This window comes from Hippichthys cyanospilos, chromosome 14 (assembly GCF_059441005.1).
Source record: "Hippichthys cyanospilos isolate Australia breed blue-spotted pipefish chromosome 14, RoL_Hcya_1.0, whole genome shotgun sequence".
Classification (NCBI taxonomy): domain Eukaryota; kingdom Metazoa; phylum Chordata; class Actinopteri; order Syngnathiformes; family Syngnathidae; genus Hippichthys; species Hippichthys cyanospilos.
In genome coordinates, this window is record NC_142382.1 from 2,780,391 (window position 1) to 2,798,616 (window position 18,226).

The 18,226-nt window shown below is 42.9% G+C and overlaps 2 protein-coding genes across 8 annotated transcripts in view; one reads left to right on the forward strand and one right to left on the reverse strand.

Moving 5' to 3' along the window:
- The window catches only part of ppp2r3a (protein phosphatase 2, regulatory subunit B'', alpha), a 41,602-nt gene extending 34,211 nt beyond the window's left edge, over nucleotides 1-7,391 (reverse strand). For all 4 annotated transcript variants that reach the window (XR_015867730.1, XM_088432484.1, XM_088432483.1 and 1 more), the window contains exon 1: nucleotides 7,056-7,391. The gene's annotated coding sequence lies outside the window, so the exon portion shown is untranslated. The remainder of the gene's footprint in view (nucleotides 1-7,055) is intronic.
- nceh1a (neutral cholesterol ester hydrolase 1a) lies at nucleotides 5,178-16,786 on the forward strand. 4 transcript variants are annotated; one of them, XM_088432492.1, is made up of 8 exons: nucleotides 5,178-5,195; nucleotides 12,478-12,656; nucleotides 14,768-15,014; nucleotides 15,150-15,219; nucleotides 15,308-15,479; nucleotides 15,541-15,564; nucleotides 15,640-15,859; nucleotides 16,149-16,786. In XM_088432492.1, exons 2-8 carry the CDS (start codon nucleotides 12,510-12,512, stop codon nucleotides 16,442-16,444), a joined length of 1,176 nt encoding a protein of 391 aa, XP_088288618.1. In that variant the 5' UTR covers nucleotides 5,178-5,195; nucleotides 12,478-12,509; the 3' UTR covers nucleotides 16,445-16,786. The 4 variants fall into 4 exon arrangements, with proteins under 4 accessions (XP_088288618.1, XP_088288614.1, XP_088288617.1 ...); XM_088432488.1 differs by having other exon boundaries at nucleotides 15,541-15,859; XM_088432491.1 differs by lacking the exon at nucleotides 5,178-5,195 and adding an exon at nucleotides 7,391-7,404 and having other exon boundaries at nucleotides 15,541-15,859.
- The last annotated feature ends 1,440 nt before the right edge of the window (nucleotides 16,787-18,226 follow it).

An 18,226-nucleotide genomic window follows, 5' to 3' on the forward strand; every position in this document is an offset into this window, starting at 1 on the left:
CCTACTAAAGACGGAAAAGTATCCTGTTTCCTTTCCGTTCGTGGGTTAAAGGTTATCTCCTTGTTGTTAGCATAGCATGTTAGCATATCTCAATCCGACGTTTCCATTTTCTGCGTCTTGGTTTTGGCAGTTTCATATCCAAAAATTGACAACGGTGTACTTAACGCTGTCAAAACAGTGCGTCAACATGTCTCCTCATGCGGATAATTGCAGCCTTCCTGCGCCTTTTCTCCACAAATCTCTTCACTCGAGTGTCTTTGTGTCCGTGATGGCATTCGTGTCCTCTGAATGGAAGTCGTGTGCGTTTAGCGATTAGGGTTAAAGACCCTCACCCCGAACTTCGCACTAGCACATTTCTGGTCAATAAAAGACTCGCAAAAGAAAGATTTTGGACTCCAAATAGCAAGAGAGTTTGGACCCATTGGACAAACCTTGGTCCCTCATCACATGGTAATGTACTTAAAGACCTAGCGCTGACTGGCAAAAAAAAAAGTCCAAATCATCTTCCTGAGAAGACCTTTGTGGTTAAAAAAAAGATTCCGATACATCGTAGATTTACTGTTCCTGCTCTGTTGTATCACTCTTCATTTCCATATTTTTTTTTTTGCCGTCGTTCTGCTACTGCGGTGGAGAATGAGACGAATGGTCTACCCGCAGCGGGCCGTAAAAGCTGCCCGTGGCCTCTTGTCATTTTGGTCCAGACGGTCACAGCGAGTCTGTTGCGCAACTCAGGATGTGGTAAGACCCGTGGGCATCCATTGGACTCCATCTTTTCTTCTCAAAACCACTTCAAAGCGAAGAAAAAATATATCTATACAGTATTACATTTTATTTATGACGAACATTCAAGGGGATAGGGACCAAGCTCAAACGCTAATGCTGACAATTCGCCAGCAAAGGACGGCGTTCTACCGCAATTTTTTTCCCTGTATTTGCAAATTATAAATATAAGGACTAAATCAGGGGTGTCAAACCAATTTTGGTCATGGGTTCCCCACAGACGCCTGTTGTATCATGCTGCTGTTGAGTAAAGCCAGCTAGCTAACTGCAAGCTACTCCGCTGCTAACATGGCGCTCCTGGTAAATAACAATTTTCACTAGCGTGGCCTTATCATCACCCAACTTGGGCTGACGTTGAAAGGGTCATAACATTGTCAAAAATAAATATATAATTTACTTTCAACCCCTCAAAATGTTCAGTGGCAGAGTCCAGGCTAAGCCAATCATTGAAGTCATTGAAAGAATATGTCCAAAATTGACAATATGTCCAATTTTGAATGGCAGCAAATGAGCCCAAAATCGGCTAAATTTGACACCAATGGGGCATAACTCTCGATCTCCCGTTTGCAAGCATTTAGAAGGGACGGTATATTGAAAACCGTCATGTTTTGACAATCCATGCAATATTTTAGAGGCCTAATGCTTTTTTTTGTATGTTTTTCCTTCAAAATCGCACATCAAAAACAACAAAAAGCCCAAATTGGGTCCAAATTTCCCCCAGGGGTTAATGGCGTTTATCATAATCAGGTTTGTGGTATTTGAAATTGCGTTTAATGTGGTAAGTTTTTCAGACAATATCCGACGCCGCTTCACTGTCTCTGACATCACTTTTTGAGTTTTCGTTCTTTGGCGTTTTCATCAAATGGTCCCCTCCTATTGGTCAAAAACCCAAACGTGAATCGTCTGGGTTTCGCTGTATTTATTTTTCCCAATCACTTGTTCAAATGGTAGCACATGAGACTAAAAAGGCAGAACAGAAGCCGAATTGTTCACCGGTGCAAAGTCATAAGCCGCCGAATCACATTAAGCGATTCGATTAGCGGCCCGAGACGCTAACTTCAGCTAGCGCTATATCCAGGAGAGGCGACGATCGTTTAGTGTCATGTGAGCGCGTGACAGAAATTTGCCCAATTTTAACGCCATAATTTTACCATAATTGCTTTCTGATCTCCCTTTGATGCCCCAATCAACAGATTTAGGCGAATCGCGCTAACTGGCTGACGAGCTGTGGCCAGCGCTTTGATCGTTAACTAACATACTGAAAAGGCAACTTCGATTGTTAGCTTTAGCTTGCTGTCATAGGCGGTTAACTCTTAGAGGGATGAGTTTGATTTTTGAGTTGACACTTCAGACCCTTGAGCATGCTTTTCTTCTTGATTTGACAGTCATCAAACTAAAAAATATTGTAATTCCCCACACATAGGACGCAACCTTAATTTTGGCGTCAAATTCTGGTATTTTCTATGTTACCGTGAGGAAAGTCAAGTGGAATACTTTTCCGTGTTCTCTAACCGGCGCACCCTTAATTGAATCAGATGGAGACATCATAACCTTTCGGTTTTATATTCCCGGATTCGGATGTTGGTTCGGTCAGCTCGCTTCTTTTATTGAAAATAATGCTTTAAGAACCCCAGCTAACATGAACTGTGTTAGCTGCAACAGGCACTGGCTGCTAGCTAAATGACGTCTAGCCTCTAGCCTAGCTTGTCCCGTTTCAATTATTGTTAGTAAGAATACGGGCGAGGTAAAACTTGGCTTATGTGTCTGACTGATCAATTTAATTTCTAAATTAGCGTTTGTAGGATGCGCCCATAATTTTGCCTTTCATTTTTGGGGAAAAAAAAAGTGTGTTTAATATTCAAGGAATTACGGTATGAAATCATTCAACCCCAAAGACAATTTTCAGACATTTAATCCCAGGTAAGGATTTATAATACGAAAACTCCACTGACACCCGCTGGCCTGGAGCCGAACAGCAACTGACTTTCCATTAACGCCCAAAAACTCAAACCAAAGAAAGAACTTTGTCGCAGGCACGGGAAAATGTTTTATGCGTGCGCGAAGTAATGAGCTCCCAGAAAGCAACAGAGGGAGTAAGACGCGTAAAAAAAAAAAAAAACGGCAATAAAATATTTTTAGCCGGCCGTGTCTTAAAGTGGGGGCCACGGAGAAACCACACCAACATGACCGTGAATGGTACTGCTATTTACTGCTTTTTTTTTCCCTCCTTGGCAAGCGGAGGCCTAAGTGGGAGGAATGCTGGGTTCACATACTCGCTGTGTATGTGCCTGTGGACAAAGAGAGCCAGTGTGGACAACGGGACACAATCAGACGCGCCACACACACACCAACGCATTCCGCAGTGCCGGGACGAGAAGCGCTTGACATTCAGACCCCGCCGACCAATCGGCGCGCTCCGCCACTTTCACAATGGAGCCAGTCAATGAGTGATTTGGCCAATGGGGGACATATTGGGGGGGGCACAACGTATTTACTTCATCCTCTTTCCATTCATTATTTCCTTCAGCGTCTTTCCCAGGATGAATCTCGTGGCGGTCCCAAGGTGATTTCAAAGGAGTCCACCTCCACACACACACACACACACACACACACGTATGAATCACCCCTTTGTGCACTGGAATGTAGTACATATCCTATGGTGTGTGTGTGTGTGTGTGTCATCAGTTGCGTGGTCACAAATCAGTCACAAAAAGTCAAATTCAAACGGTCACAAACACATTAACAAGTCAGGCTATTAACGCTTAAAAATGAAGTAGCAAAGTCATTTCAGCTCATACATGGGAAATTTAGAAAATAAATTCCGATGCAAATTGTCTTAAACACACAAACTGGCCAAGAAATTGAAGTTGTTAACTGTAAAAAGGTTCTGCTGTGAACCGGAAGTCATTTCATTTAACACAGTGTCATCCACATCATACAGTGAAAAAAAAACTTCAAATTCAAATTGTCTCAAACACATTAAAAGATCAAGATAATTAAGCGATTACCTCTTAAAAACGCACAGCTGTGAACTGAAGGTCATTCTAGATCATAAAGTATCATCCACATCATAAAGTGAAAAGTTAGAAACTACCTTCAATTTAAAATGGCTTCAGACACACTGGGACTACAAAATTCTAACTCTTGAAAATGGATCACTGTGAACTGAAAGTCGTTCCTATTCACAACGCAGCATCCACATCATTAAGTGAAAGTCAAAATACACCTTCAAATTCTAATTGTCCCAAACACGTTAAAAGAACAAGAAAATCTAGAAAATCCGCAGCTGTGAAGTCATTTCAGTTTATAAAGTATCATCCACATCATATAGTAAATAATAGAAAACACCTTCAGACTCAAATTGGCTCAAACAAATTAATAGAATGAGAAACGCAAGCTACTAAGCCTTGAAAATACATAGCTGTCAACAGCAGGCAATCATAAAGAATCATCCACATCATAAAGCAAATACTGAAATATTGCACCCCGCATTCAAATTGAAATGGCTTCAATCACATTAATAGGTCAAGAAGTTCAAGCTAATAACCCTAAAAACTGCACAGCTGTGGATGGTGCAAGTCATTCCACGTCATAAAGCAAATTCCATATCATAAAACTAAATGAGAAAAGAAAATGTGCCTACTTTGAAGAATCTAGACCTACTTTGGTCTGAATAACATTTTAAATGCTTCCTTATGTGATTTCACATTGTCTACATAACCAGTATATATTTATGACGTGGAAAAAAAAAAACCTGAGTGTTTTCAAACTTTTGACTGCAAGTTTATCACTCCAACTCTACACCAGAAAAGAGCAGCCTTGCCTGCGAAAGAACAACACACGCAGGCTTCGCTCTTTGACGCCGACTTTCCTTTTCACATCATCTTTAGCAGCCGGCAGCCCTACATGGAATCCAAGACGACCCCCCCCCCCCCGGCCCACCCCCACCCCCACCCCCTCCCTCCCTCCACACTGCCGGGAAACGTGAATGACTACATCCCTGAAAGTGTCACGGAGATGCGAGACATAATTGTAGCTCTTTGCTACGCGCCGATGAGTAACCCGACAGCTTTGCTTTCACACGTGTCTGTGTGAAAGTGTGCGCGTTGCCCATTTCACAGCATGCAAAATTCAGAGAGCACAAACTCATACATTACAGTATCCGCGTGAATGTTTTCAACGCACACTATAAAAGGGAGGGGTCCCGGTTTAATCATAAGGGTGTGGCGTGTCCATTTGAGTTCAAACCGGGCCCCACCTCCATTACGGTCGGCGTTGCGTAACAACGTCTCGCCACCAAATGAGTCGCAACAAGTTAGCAGTTATGTAATCGTGTAAATAAACGTAAAATATTATGCTTCCTTGACGCTACGTTTGTTTGGTCCCGATACAGCGGAACCTCCAAAGTCCAACAGGTAAAGTATGATAAGCTTAGGTTGTCTGAATTTTGCCTGGAAATTGGAATGTTTGCTGGGTTCTGCATGAAATTCAAAGAGGGACTAATGCTCCTGTCATGATTCCGGGGCAGCAATTTCACGCTATCTCCATGTGAACAAGGCTCAAGGCTTTGTCTTTGCTTTTTACGTTTACAATTTTGCTTTCGGCGTAACGCTTTGCAGGGTTCTGTGTAAAAGGCGATGGTGGATAAATATTTCAGTTAAGGCTCCACACCAGCCAATTTGCAACACTTCTGTGTGAAAGCACAGGTTTTGTATGACGAATTTTGCTTTGGGATGATAGAAGCTAATTTTGCTGGGTTCTGTGTAAAAGGCAAAGGTACATAAAGTAGCTATAGTAAATGCTAACATCACAGATATAATCTGACATCTCTGTGAGAAAGGCGGCAAGTGGGCTTTGTCTATAAAGCTTTTGCTTTCACAATTTTTCCATTTTGCAGGATTAGGTAGGAAAGGTAATCCGCTACAGTAAGTGCTTCCGTCACAGCTCTCATGCGACATCTCTGTATGAAAAGATGCTCATGGGCTTAGTCTTTAAGGCTTTTGCTTGCAGAAGGTTTCATTGAAACAACAATTTCCTGCTTGGCTGGGTTCCGCACAAAAGGCATTAGTAAATTGCATGTTTCTTGTACGGCTTCACAACAGTCATTTTGCAGTGTCTCGGTGTGAAAGAGGCTTGCAGGCTTGGTGTGGCAGGCAAAGAGGTGTTCCACTATCTCTCTCTCTCTCACCCCCCCCCCCAACAGATAATAGGAAAAGTTGACAGCAACTATGCGCACCAAACCGCAGCCCTGTTTACATCTTGTTCCACGCCACTAACGAGCCCTAAATGCACCACGGCAACACTTTCCTGATGCTTTGATCTTGGTGTTAAAAGTGTTTAAAGCGAGACGTGTGCTCCCCCCCCCCAAAAAAAAAACCTCAACACAGCCTGAGTGTTCTTTGTGAGCTTCACAGTCACAACGTCCAGTTAGGATCAAGTTACTGCACACACACCAACACACACTAGGAGGTTCCCAGCATCTCCACAGACAAATCTATGAACATGCAATGAGGAGGAGACTCACCGAAGGCCAGTTTTGTTTTCCTTCCGACATACGCTCTGACTGAAGATGTCAGTCATGTGTGCATGTGTGTGTGTGTGTGTGTGTGTGTGTGTGTGTGTGTGCGCGCGTGAGTGTGTGTACGCAATCTATTCTCGGAGAATTCCAAAGAGGAGACCTAGTGACTGACCCCCACCTCACAGGATCTAACAAGAAATCGCTGCCCCCCCCCCTCACCCACCCCCACCTACACACGCGCGTGCATGCGTGCACACCCACGCGCATCATAAAAACAACACATAATTGAAGGAAGCACACATGTGGAGGACACACCTGCAGTTTTAACTGTATCACAACTGTGAGGCGTTTGGGCGGCGTGAAAAAGAGTGGGATTTTCTAAATTCTAAATCCAAACGTAGATTTTAGGACTTGTAACACTTAACAGCAGATGAAACAAACAAACAATTTTGCTCGTGAATATATTCAGACATGTCACTTAGATGTGACGGATAGTGTTCGACGAACCACGAAAGGCGGTGGTACAATGACCGAAGTTACCTGAACACAACAGGAGAACCCCACTGTGTCCGGGGGAGCTCACGCGCGCACGCCGAAATTCACGTACTGAATTCGGGTAAAAACACGAACTGGAGCCGGGGTAAAATATATACAAAATATACGGCCCGGTTTTCGGAACCGGCATCGCGTCGCGGACGCAAACATGGCAAAAAACCCATCGCAAAGTTTGAGGGCGAAGAGAAGGCGAAAGACATACCTTTTTTTTCCCCCCTTGTTCGCCTCCCCACCTCGTCCTTCACCTCCGCCGGCGAGCCGCTTCTTCCGCCGCCTCCTTGGCCGTGTCACGACCGGCGCAGACCCGCAAAGCGAGCGGCAGGGACCGCCTCGGTTAACCGGCAAAAACCATTGGAGAGCGGGCTCATTCACACACGCGTGGGGGCTTGTCTCGAGAAGCTTTTCGTGTCGGCGTCCGTGTGCGTGACGGCTCTTGGAGCGAGTGAGCCGAGTGAGAGTGAGGAGGACCGGGGGAACTTAGGGGGAGTTCCCGAAAGCAGCGCTCCGGGGGCGGGGGCTCGGCGAGAGTGACAGGCCGGTCAGCTTGGAAGGTAAAAAGCACAAACATTATTTACTCTGTACACCTCAGAATGTACGTACGAAAATGTGAATTTATCCTTCACATACATTTAAAGCCAATTTTGAAATATTCTAATTTGGCCATGTTCACCACTAAAAAGTTCGTACTTTGTCTAGAATTAATTGACCATTGTCTTCTATGTATCAATAATACCTCTTTAAAAAAAAATCCACTTGCTGTCGACTGAAAATGACATCACATCTGCTCAGCCCAAGGTTTATGTGATGTCATTTTCAGTCGACTGCAAATGGCAAAACGTTTTCAGAGGTATTGATTGTACATAAAAATAAAGTTAATGTTGTCAAGTTAAAGGATGTTTGGGGCCTCTGACTGCATCAACCTAAAATTTCTGGGTGCAAATATGTGTGGGGAAATGTGAAAACGTTCAGGGGGTGCAAGCATATTGAAGTCCTTGTGTAAGTCATTCTCAAAGATTTTTTTGTGGCCATTTCTGGGTCCAAAAATAGGGTGACAGTGTGGGAGAATGTGAACATTTTCTTGGGGCCCCAAGCATGTTGGGGCTTCTGTAAACATTGGGGCCCATGTTTAAGTCATCCTCAAATCTGTTCATTTTCCATTTCTAGGTCCAAAAATGGAGTGACTGGGGGAGGGGATGTGAAAACACTCTGGGGGCCCCAAGCATGTTGGAGTGCCTATAACATTGGGGCCCGTGTTTAAGTCATCCTCAAATCTGTTCATTTTCCATTTCTAGGTCCAAAAATGGGGTGATTGGGGGAGGGGATGTGAAAACACTCTGGGGGGGCCCAAGCATGTTGGGGCTCCTGTAAACATTGGGGCCCATGTTTAGGTCATCCTCAAATCTGTTCATTTTCCATTTCTAGGTCAAAAAATGGGGTGACTGGGGGAGAGGATGTGAAAACATTCTGGGTGCCCCAAGCATGTTGGGGCTCTTGTAAAAGTCATATAACAAATTCAAATAACTGTTCAAGTTTCCTCCATGGTTTTCCATCAGTTTACGCTCTGTCCCAATACTTTTATCTCTATAGCGCATGTGTAGCACAACGCACACCGGGGATGCAATGTTCCCCACATGCGTCCCCACATCACGGCCCGTCGTCATGTTTCCATTTGTAATAAATCTGCGCGACACAGCTATGAGCGGCCCTTTATGATATCCATCTCGGAGATGAAGGGACTTAAGTTGGCGCTTCCAGCAGCAAAACAAACTCCTCTTATATCCCGCATAGTCCATATACATTCTCAAAGCGTGGCAGAGCGGCCTGTCATCGACTAAGAGAATTTCTCGGGCCCATTGCGGCGCAAACCTCATCCCGGGTCGACCGCGTGCCTTGACGTCAACAGTCAGTCAGCCGCGCCGCTTTTGAACCGGAGGAGTTAATTGCTTCTAAAGTTAATCGTGAAAGATTTGCACATATTTGAGGTAGCAGGCGCTGCGCTAGCTTTGTTTCGATGAACATTTCACTCCATTTGTGCCTTTTACTGTAAATCTACAAAACAACTTTCCTTGACTACCGCTAGGCAGTGGTGTCAAACGTACGGCCCGCGGGCCGATTCTGGCCCGCAAATGGGTTTAATCTGGCCCGCGATCCGCAAAGGTAAACACTTTTGAGGATGACTTTAACAAAAAGGGGAAAGAGTGGTTGGAGGGGAGGGCCAGAAAACCTTTTGGGGACCCCTGGGGTCCCCTGTTAAAGTCCTCTTCAAAGATGTTTCTTGGCCATTTCGAAGACAAAATAGTAAGTGGGCGAACAGATCTGAAACATTTCTGAGGGCCCCAAGCATGTTGGGGGCCCGTTAAAATCATCTTCAAAGGTGCTTATTGGCCCTTTCTGGTTGTAAAAATGGGACGAGAGGATGTCTCCAGAAGGGAGGCCCCAAAGTATGCTGGGGGCCCATCATTAAGTCATCTCCAATTATGTTTATTGGCCATTTCTGGGACCAAAAATGGGTTGAGTTGGGGAGGGGATGTGAAAAATTTCTGCGGGCACCAAGCATGTTGGGGTCCCATTAAAATCATCCTCAAAGGTGTTTATTGGCTGTTTCTGGTTGCAAAAATTAGGCGAGTGGGTGGCGGGGAGGATCAGAAAACCTGGAGACCCCGAAGTATGCTGGGGTCCCCTGTTAAAGTCTCCTTCAATGATGTTTATTGTCCATTTCTGGGTCCATAAATGAGGTGAGCGGGACGTGAAACATCTCTGAGGGTCTCAGTATGTTGGGGGCCCCTGTTAAAGTCATCCATAAAGGTGTTTATTGGCTGTTTGCAAAAAATGGGGTGAGTGGGTGGAGGGGAGTGTCAAAAATCACTCTGAAGACTTTGGAGACCCCAACTATGGCGTGGTGCCCTATTAAAGATGTACATCGGCCATTTCTGGTTCCAAAAATGGGGTGAATGGGCAAGCGGATGTCAAAATTTCTTGAGGGCCACAAGCATGTTGGGGTCCGTTAAAATCACCCTCAAAGGAGCTTATTGGCCATTCTCAGTTTCAAAAATGGGGCGAGTGGGCGGGGCAGACTTTCAAAAATCCTCCCGGAGACTCGGAAGTACGTTTGGGACCCCGGTTAACGTCAAAGATGTTTATCGTCCGTTTCTGGGTGCAAAAACGGATGGGCATCCTCAACGACGAGAGCGGTCAGCATGAAATAGAAAACCAGAGCGTTTGCCTGCCGCGCGTCGTCACGTTAAATGACCGTTAAGTGTCATTCCAGAGGAGGACATCGAAGGCCACAGACTACGGGGAGACGCCATTTTGAAGGCGCTCGCACGCATATATCACACTCGAGTTTACACTCTTAGCATTCCGCTGACGCGCATATTCGGACAGATTTTTGGCACCCGCCGGCGGTTTTGGGAAAAAGGATCTTGGTAACAGGGCGTACTCTTGTTTATGGTTTCAAAGATAGCCGCGTAAATATTGCTCGTCATGTTCGGACAGGCCAAAGTGTTTTGCAATTTTAGATGTTTTTTTTTTTTTAATGAGACAAAATTAGGCGCTCATTTTAGCAGCCACTGCGAAATGGAAAAAATAATAGCTTGGTTATTTTTTCCAATCCAATGGGGATAACAATTGCGTTCTTAAAATGTTTGATTTGGATTTTTAGTATGAGTTTTTGAAAGTGGAAGTGATATGTTAAATGGTTTAAAGTCGGGGCGGTTTAAATGAGTCACAAAATTGAAGGAAACATAATAATATTCGGCCTTTATTTTGAAATGAAAACGGTACAGATTAGCTGAAGTTAGAACAGTTTGAATTCCCAAAAAAATCTCAGTTTTCGCTTTGTTCTCTTTTATTTTGTAGAAAAAAAAATGTGGCACGGATAAGTTAGAGTTTAAATTTCGAACAAAAAGTTTAAAAAAAGCTTGAAAAAAGTGGAAACTCATGCTAAAAAGCCCATATGTTTCATTTTTAGCTTGGATTTGGAATTTTCAAAAATCGCAGTAGTATTACTATGAAGGGGTTAAATTTGGATCAGCTTCAATCATCCAAAAATCTAAACAATAACTACATTATCACTTCAGTATTTGATTAAATTTATACTTAAATACCTAAAGTAATTGATTACTTTAAGATATGTTGAACCTTAAATACTTAAGTAATTTATATATATATATATATATATATATATATATATATATATATATATATATATATGATTAAATTTGTACTCAAATACCTAAAGTAATTGATTATTTTAAGATACGTTGAACCCTTTAATAGTTAATTTATATATATATATATATATATATATATATATATATATATATATATATATATATGATTTTCCGGTTCACGAGCAGAGAGGAAGCACTGCGGCGGATTACGTGGGCCAAAAAGAGGTCATTAAATCCACTTGACATCCCTCGTGGAGTTTATTTGACGAGTCCACGCGGCAGAAAGGCAAAGTCCCAACGCCGTGGCGTTGGATTCCATTTTTAGCTGACTTTATTACAGCTTTCGGGATGTCCATTTTTCAAGCGCGCCTCCCGCGGGAGCCCCTCGACTTAATCCGACACGGTCGCCGGAGCTTGTTTTGGAAAATCAGCCGGCCGCGGGGGTCACGTCCTGGTCGCCGCCGCGTATGTTCTCACAAGGGAAACCGCCGGGGACGCTCCGGAGGAACGGAGCGATCCGTGGGAAGTGGCGACCGCCGAAAACAACATCAATTAAAAAAACTAAATGGACTCCAGTGACCTCCAAAAATGCCACCATCATCATCATCATCTAATTGGCTACAACGAAGGCTAAAAAGTAATAAATGGCCCAGAAACTCTGTAAACTTACCAATTGTTGATGTTACTCACTCATTCAATCCCATTGACGTATTTTTACGTTTTTAAACACTACTCATCTATTTTTTACTTATTTATATCTTTTTCAAACAGAATTTCAATGATTTAGTAAATGATTGACTTAATTTTTAAGTCCTAAAGTGATCAATTACTTTCAGTAGGTAGATACAAAACTAATCAATTGTATCATATTAATTCAAGTAATCGATATTGCATAGATTAGGACACTCATTTTTTCAAAGTTATATGTTTTTAAAAACATGATGTGGTTCAAAAGTTACACTAAATAAGTTCAAAGGAATAATAAACTGAACATGGCAAAAAAAATAGTCGTTTCTGCATGCATCAAGTAAAAATTACAAACATTATTTTTCCTGCGACGACAGTACAAGCACTCGCGTTCGTCTATGAACGGCTGTATTTCGCCCTCGTGCGGCGAAGAGAGTGTATTACAAGTTTTTTTTTTTTTTTTTAAGTCACGATCCCGGATGTTTCCTCGACTTTTCCTTTTCAAATAAAAGCGAAGTCGAAACCAGTAAACAATCACTTGTCGGCTAAAGCTTGTTGAAAATAAACAAATTCTGAATTTCAAAACAGCAACGCACGAATATTTACGCAGGTTACACGCTTTTATTATGACACGGTATTTTATTTTGATATTTCTTCCAGGTGACTTTTTTCGAGTAATTTTTAAGTCGACCGTGGAAGTTTCAAAGTGGTTTGGCCACTCCTTTTTCGCTTGCACATGAATTGTCCTTCCCTTTTATTTCTCAGATGTTTGGACTGGAGCGACTGACGCGGGCGAGATGTGGCTTGCGACGGGGGTGACGGCCGCCTTTCTGGCCGCGCTTCTGTACTACTTCGTGCACTTGTACACGCCGCCGCCTTCCGCTATCCGCCAGCGCTGGAAACTTTCGCTACTGGATGCGCTCATCAAGATTGTCATGCGCCTGGTGAGTGACAAGGCGTCTAACTGAATGCTTTTATAGTACGGATTTCCTTTCAAATTAAGAGGAAATTAACTGCATCACGAAGCAATTGACTTTTTGGGGGAATGTCATTTGTTTGTGAAACGTCGAATGCCTTTATTTTGTTTTCTTACATAATATTTATGAACATTCTCCAGGCCTGTTCCACTGTATATATATTTATATATTTTTTATTATGTTTAAAGGTGGTTATTTATAGAGGTTGTTTCTAAACAAGTGGTTCTCAAATGTATGGGAGATTTCAACAGGGTTTCTGCAGGTAAAAGCAAACCTTTTTTAATGCCGTAACAGGGCCAGTACGTTTTTCCTTTCAAATTAAGAGCAAACTATTTGGAACATGAAAATGTATTGCTAAATTTAGTTGATATGATTTCTTTGCAAAACATTGCATGCTTTTGTTATTCATCCCAATATTCATCCAAATTTTCCAAGTCTGGCGCAACCAGTAAGAGTTTCAAATTTTGTTTTTGGTCAACTTAAAAGTTATATATTATTTTATTATTATTTATAAAGGTTGATATTTTTAGAGGTTGATTCTAGACCAGTGGTTCTCAACTGCACAGTATGTGAGATTTTAATATGGTTTCATCACACATGTGCAAACCTATTTTAATGCCGTGACAGGAAGAGTATTTTTCTTTCAAATTAAAAGCAAACTAATTGGAACAAGAATTAATTTATTGCTAAATTGAGTTCAAGCGATTCCTTTGCAAAACATTGAATTTATTTTGCTAAGCTTTGTCCCAGTTTACAAATATTGCTAGCTCTGAACCAATTAGAATTGATTTAGCAATCTTTATTATTATTTTGAAATCACGTTTCTAGACCTGTGCCTCTCAAACGGGTGCAGAGTACCACTGGGGATGTGTGAAGGCACTTAAAGGAGTGCGTAAGATTTTAATAGAGTTCTTGCGGGTCTCAGTAAGTATATTTTAATGATGTGACGGGAACAGTGCGTTTTTCTTTTCAAATTGCGAGCAAATGAATTGGAACATGAAGAAACTTGGTAATTTATAATGACTGCTTTGCAAACCGTATGTCTGTAAGTTCTATAGGAGATGCGCAGGGCAAGTAGAGGTGTGTGTGTGTGTATATATATATATATATATATATATATATATATATATATATTTTTTTTTTTTTTTTTTTTTTTTTTTTTTTCTCAAAGGTTTATGTAAAGCAGTTCCAGTTTATGCTCGGTAAATAGAGCTTACACTCCCAGTCTGAGTAAACACCCGAGTAAAGCTACCCAGAGGGACCAGTTTTGTCAGGTTTTCAACTAAAAAAATGAAAACAAAAAAATAATATTTTGGAATGAAGCAAAATGAAGAAAGCAGCATTTCCCTGACTAACAATGAGAAAGCAAGTCAGGTTTGCGCTACTACGTCATTTTTGACCTTTGCCCGCCATTACGCCACATGCTTTGGAGATGAAAGGGCAACGCGGCGAAGGGACGGGCACGGTCAAAGCGGGATACGCCGTTTTCTTTTCAAATTAAGAGTCGATTAATTGGAACGTGCAAGACCTCATTGCTAAATTGTGTTTTTTTTTTATATATATATAAAATGCTGTGCACCTTTCATACGGATGATTAATAATGATCATATAATAATTATCATGTATTATCATATGGATAATGTGGCAATTTATTACTACAGGTATTTTTAGTACTTGAAGTCATTAATATTGAATACTTTAGAACTAAATACTTAATAAATTTATTTTCATACCTAATTATGTAATGTATTACTTTAGGTACTTTGAGTAGTTAAAAGAATTAATATTGAATACTTGAGGACTACATTTTCAAACAAGATAAATTACTTTAGCATTTATTACCTCAGTAACAGAAAAAAACAAAATGGAGAATAAAAAAATAACATGCATAACCAAAATTGCGAAGAAAAAAATTGTTTTCTCTCTGGTTTATGATGACAAGAAGTTGCTTCACGTTCCAATCAATTTGCTCTCAATTTGAAAATGTACAGTTTCCGACTGCGACAAAACGCCCCCGATTAAATTAAAATCCGGTGTAGGTGACGATATAAGTGTTGGTTTTGTTTTCCGGGCCTCAGGCGCACGCCATGGAAGCCGTGGGCTTGGGCCACCACGTCAAGGCGGCGCGAGGAACATCCAAAGGCCTGGAAGGCACCGTCACCAAATTGACGGGCGAGGCCGGCCGCGGCGCCGCGGCCGTCCGCGACGAGGCCTTCGGCGGCGTCCCCGTGCGCGTTTACCGGCCCCCCGCCGCGGCCGCCGACGGGCGCCTGAGGCGGGGCCTGCTCTACATCCACGGGGGAGGCTGGGCCTACGGCAGTCCCAGTTAGTCCCCTCTCGCCCCGGAATATTACACTATGTTTCATTTTTAATTTTTCATCAATTCAGCCTTCTATATTTATATTTTTGGACGACAATATGGAATTTGGTAGTGAAAATGCCGATTTTGTGGCCCACCAGAGGACGGCGCGTACGACCGGGGCAGCCGCAAGACGTCCCAACAACTGGACATGCTTGTGGTTTCGGTCGAGTAAGTCTTTACGCACCTCGCCTCCGACATTTGGATTTTTAGATCATTCGTTCCCTCCTAAATTGTTCCCATCTCGTCACGTCGCCAGTTACAGTCTGTACCCCGAGAGCCGCTTCCCGACGGCGTACTCCGACTGCCTGACCGTCGCCCAGCACTTCCTGTCCCCGCGGGTCCTGGCCCAGTACGGCGTGGACCCGCAGAGAGTGGCCGTGGCGGGAGACAGCGCCGGCGGCAACCTGGCGGCCGCCATCGCTCAGCAAGTAATATATACATAATAGTAATATATACATATATATATATATATCTTTTTTTTCGTTCCAGATTGCGACGGATGACAACATAGCGGTGAAGTTCAGCGCACAGGCTTTGATCTACCCGGTCCTTCAGGCCCTGGATTTCAACACGCCGTCCTATCAGCAGAATCGGGACATGGCCATCCTCAACCGCGCCGTCATGGTTCAGTTTTGGCTGCAGTACCTGGGCGGCGACCTCTCCCTTAAGCCGCGCCTCCTGGCCAATCAACACAGCTCGAACGTCGACCCCGAGTTGAGGGCTCGACTGGACTGGACCGCCCTCCTTCTGCCCAAGTACCGCAAGGACTACGTTCCCGTGCGAGGGGAGGGTTCTCGCGGAATGCAAGGTATGGAAATTTTGTGACGTTTTTTTTGGTTCGAGGTGGTACCGATTTTGGGGAGAGTCCTGACAGCAAATTCTAGTCAGCTGACCATTTTTGGGAAAGCAAAAAATAAAAAGAATAAAATTTACTTGAGGATCGAGCCGTCAAAAATAACCGATTAATCGACAACTAATCGATTGTCTTCATTAGTAATCGTCTGCGGTATTAAAATAAGACATAATCAATCGTATTTAACAGCGTTAGTCAAAACTATATTAACAATCATAAATCGATTTTGCCATGAACGGCGCAGGAACGGCGGATGAGATCCCGGGCCTGCTGGACGTCCGGGCGGCGCCCCTCCTGGCCGGATCCGAGGTCCTGGCCAAGTGCCCCCGGGCGTACGTCATGACGTGCGAGTACGACGTGCTGCGAGACGACGGGCTGATGTACGCGCGGCGCCTGAGCGACGCCGGCGTGGCGGTGACGACCGAGCACTACCGCGACGGGTTCCACGGATGCTTCTCCCTCACCGCGTGGCCTTTCGCCTTCGACGTGGGGTTGAGGGCCTTCGACGACTACATCCGCTGGCTACGTGACAACTTGTAGGGATTTCATCCAATTCCACTACACGATCGCCTTTGATTCCAGTGGATAAAATTCAATTTTATCGCAAAAATATCTTTTTCTGACTATAAATCACTTTTTTTTCCCATAGTTTGGCAGGGGGTGCAATTTATTCTCCAGAGAGACATAAATGAAATTAATACATTAACACAGGAGGGCGCTCTAGGCCTGTGAATCTGTACTTCCTGCTAGTGAACTACAAATCGGCCTGTGGTACTTTGTTGTCACTCTGCTGACATCTCGTGGTTAACATTGGAATTGCATGCAATATAAATGAGACCACATTACTGTGCATTACGCGTCCGTCAATTTTCTGTAACTGCTTTTCCTCACTTTCAGTTCAATAAAAAAAAAAAAAATGCACGATTTTTGTCCTGTTTAAAATAGGTTTTGTCATACAGCTGGTTAGAAAGTTTCAAAAAAAATTAAAAGTTGAAGACAACTTGCGAGTTTGGTATTTCAGCCAGAAACTTGGGATTCAAATCAGTATTTTGAGGGCCACATAAATTGATTGACACCTGTAACATAGACGATTAATGCAAATGTTGACAATGTAAATTTAAAATGGAAAAAGGTGCTTATAATGAACAAATATCTTGAAAAATATCTTAAAAAATATCATATTTTTTTTGTGTTACATATACAGTACATTAATACTAAACATATTTATCAGGCCATTTTTAAATGTCTTCCAAACGTTTGGTCATTCACAATAAGTTAATTAAGCAACTACTTCATGATCTGAATGAAAATGAGTGACAATTTTTAAAAAATGACGCAAAGACAAAAAAAAACATTTGTGCACCAGTCAATATCTTAACGGCGTCCGAATGACCGACAGCTCATCCCGCAGGCGCCGCGCATCATTGGAGATGGAGAACGTTCCGGGTTTATTTTACGGCGGGATCGTTGCTTGCGATTTTCCCGATGTCGCAACACACGTCCTGACTCGTTCCCACGAAGTGCGTGCGTGCGTGCGTGCGTGCGCGCGTGCGCGGGGCTCTCTCAGGGTGTCAACTTCCCTCCCCGAGGGGAAACCTTCCCAGCTTATCACCTCCTTCCCTCCCGACGGAACCTCAGAGATGACTCACCCAATAATGTTGGGGCCCCTGGCTTGGAAAAAGTCTACACACCCCGTTAAAATGCCAAGTTTCAGCTTGATCATTTCAACTCTTTCCCCGCCATTAAGATGATGTATTACCTGTAAAATACGGAGGGAAAGGAGAATGTCCGCAAAAAAACAAAACAAAACTAGGATTCGAGAACATCTGAACTTTAAACGGTGGCGGGGGAGTACTGACTCGCATCTAACCTGAGTTGGAATGTGAAAATTATGAGGGTGTGCATCCTAGTGCAAAAAATATCAGTGAAATACTTTTTTTTTTTTTTTTTAGTGGCAGATTTCGATCTCATTTGTTTAAAAAACAAAACGTGAAACCTTGAACAGGGGTGTGTAGACTTCATATCCACCGTGCTCGGCAAACAATGGACAGGGTCATTTGGCAAGAAGTCGTAGATCACTGCGACAATAAGAGGAAGCCCTTTTTTTCCCCCATCGTGATGACTATGAGGTTGAAGAGAAGAATGTGCTGCCTTCGATAGACTGGAGTTATCTCAAAATTTAGATTCTTATTCTTCTTTTTATACTGATAATTTATGGTGAATGAATGCACACACAGTTTAAACCCCATTGCTCTTAAAAAAAAAAAAAAACTGTAAAAAAAGTACCACTTGGGATAGATGTATGAATATACAGTATATTTA

Bases quoted from the DNA above. Each gene is read 5' to 3' on its own strand.
- nceh1a (XM_088432489.1), top strand. From the start codon at position 12,339: ATGACACGGTATTTTATTTTGATATTTCTTCCAG. The intron at 12,657-14,767 runs GTGAGTGACAAG...TCCGGGCCTCAG, and splicing joins TCAAGATTGTCATGCGCCTG to GCGCACGCCATGGAAGCCGT. The intron at 15,480-15,540 runs GTAATATATACA...TTTTCGTTCCAG, and splicing joins CGGCCGCCATCGCTCAGCAA to ATTGCGACGGATGACAACAT.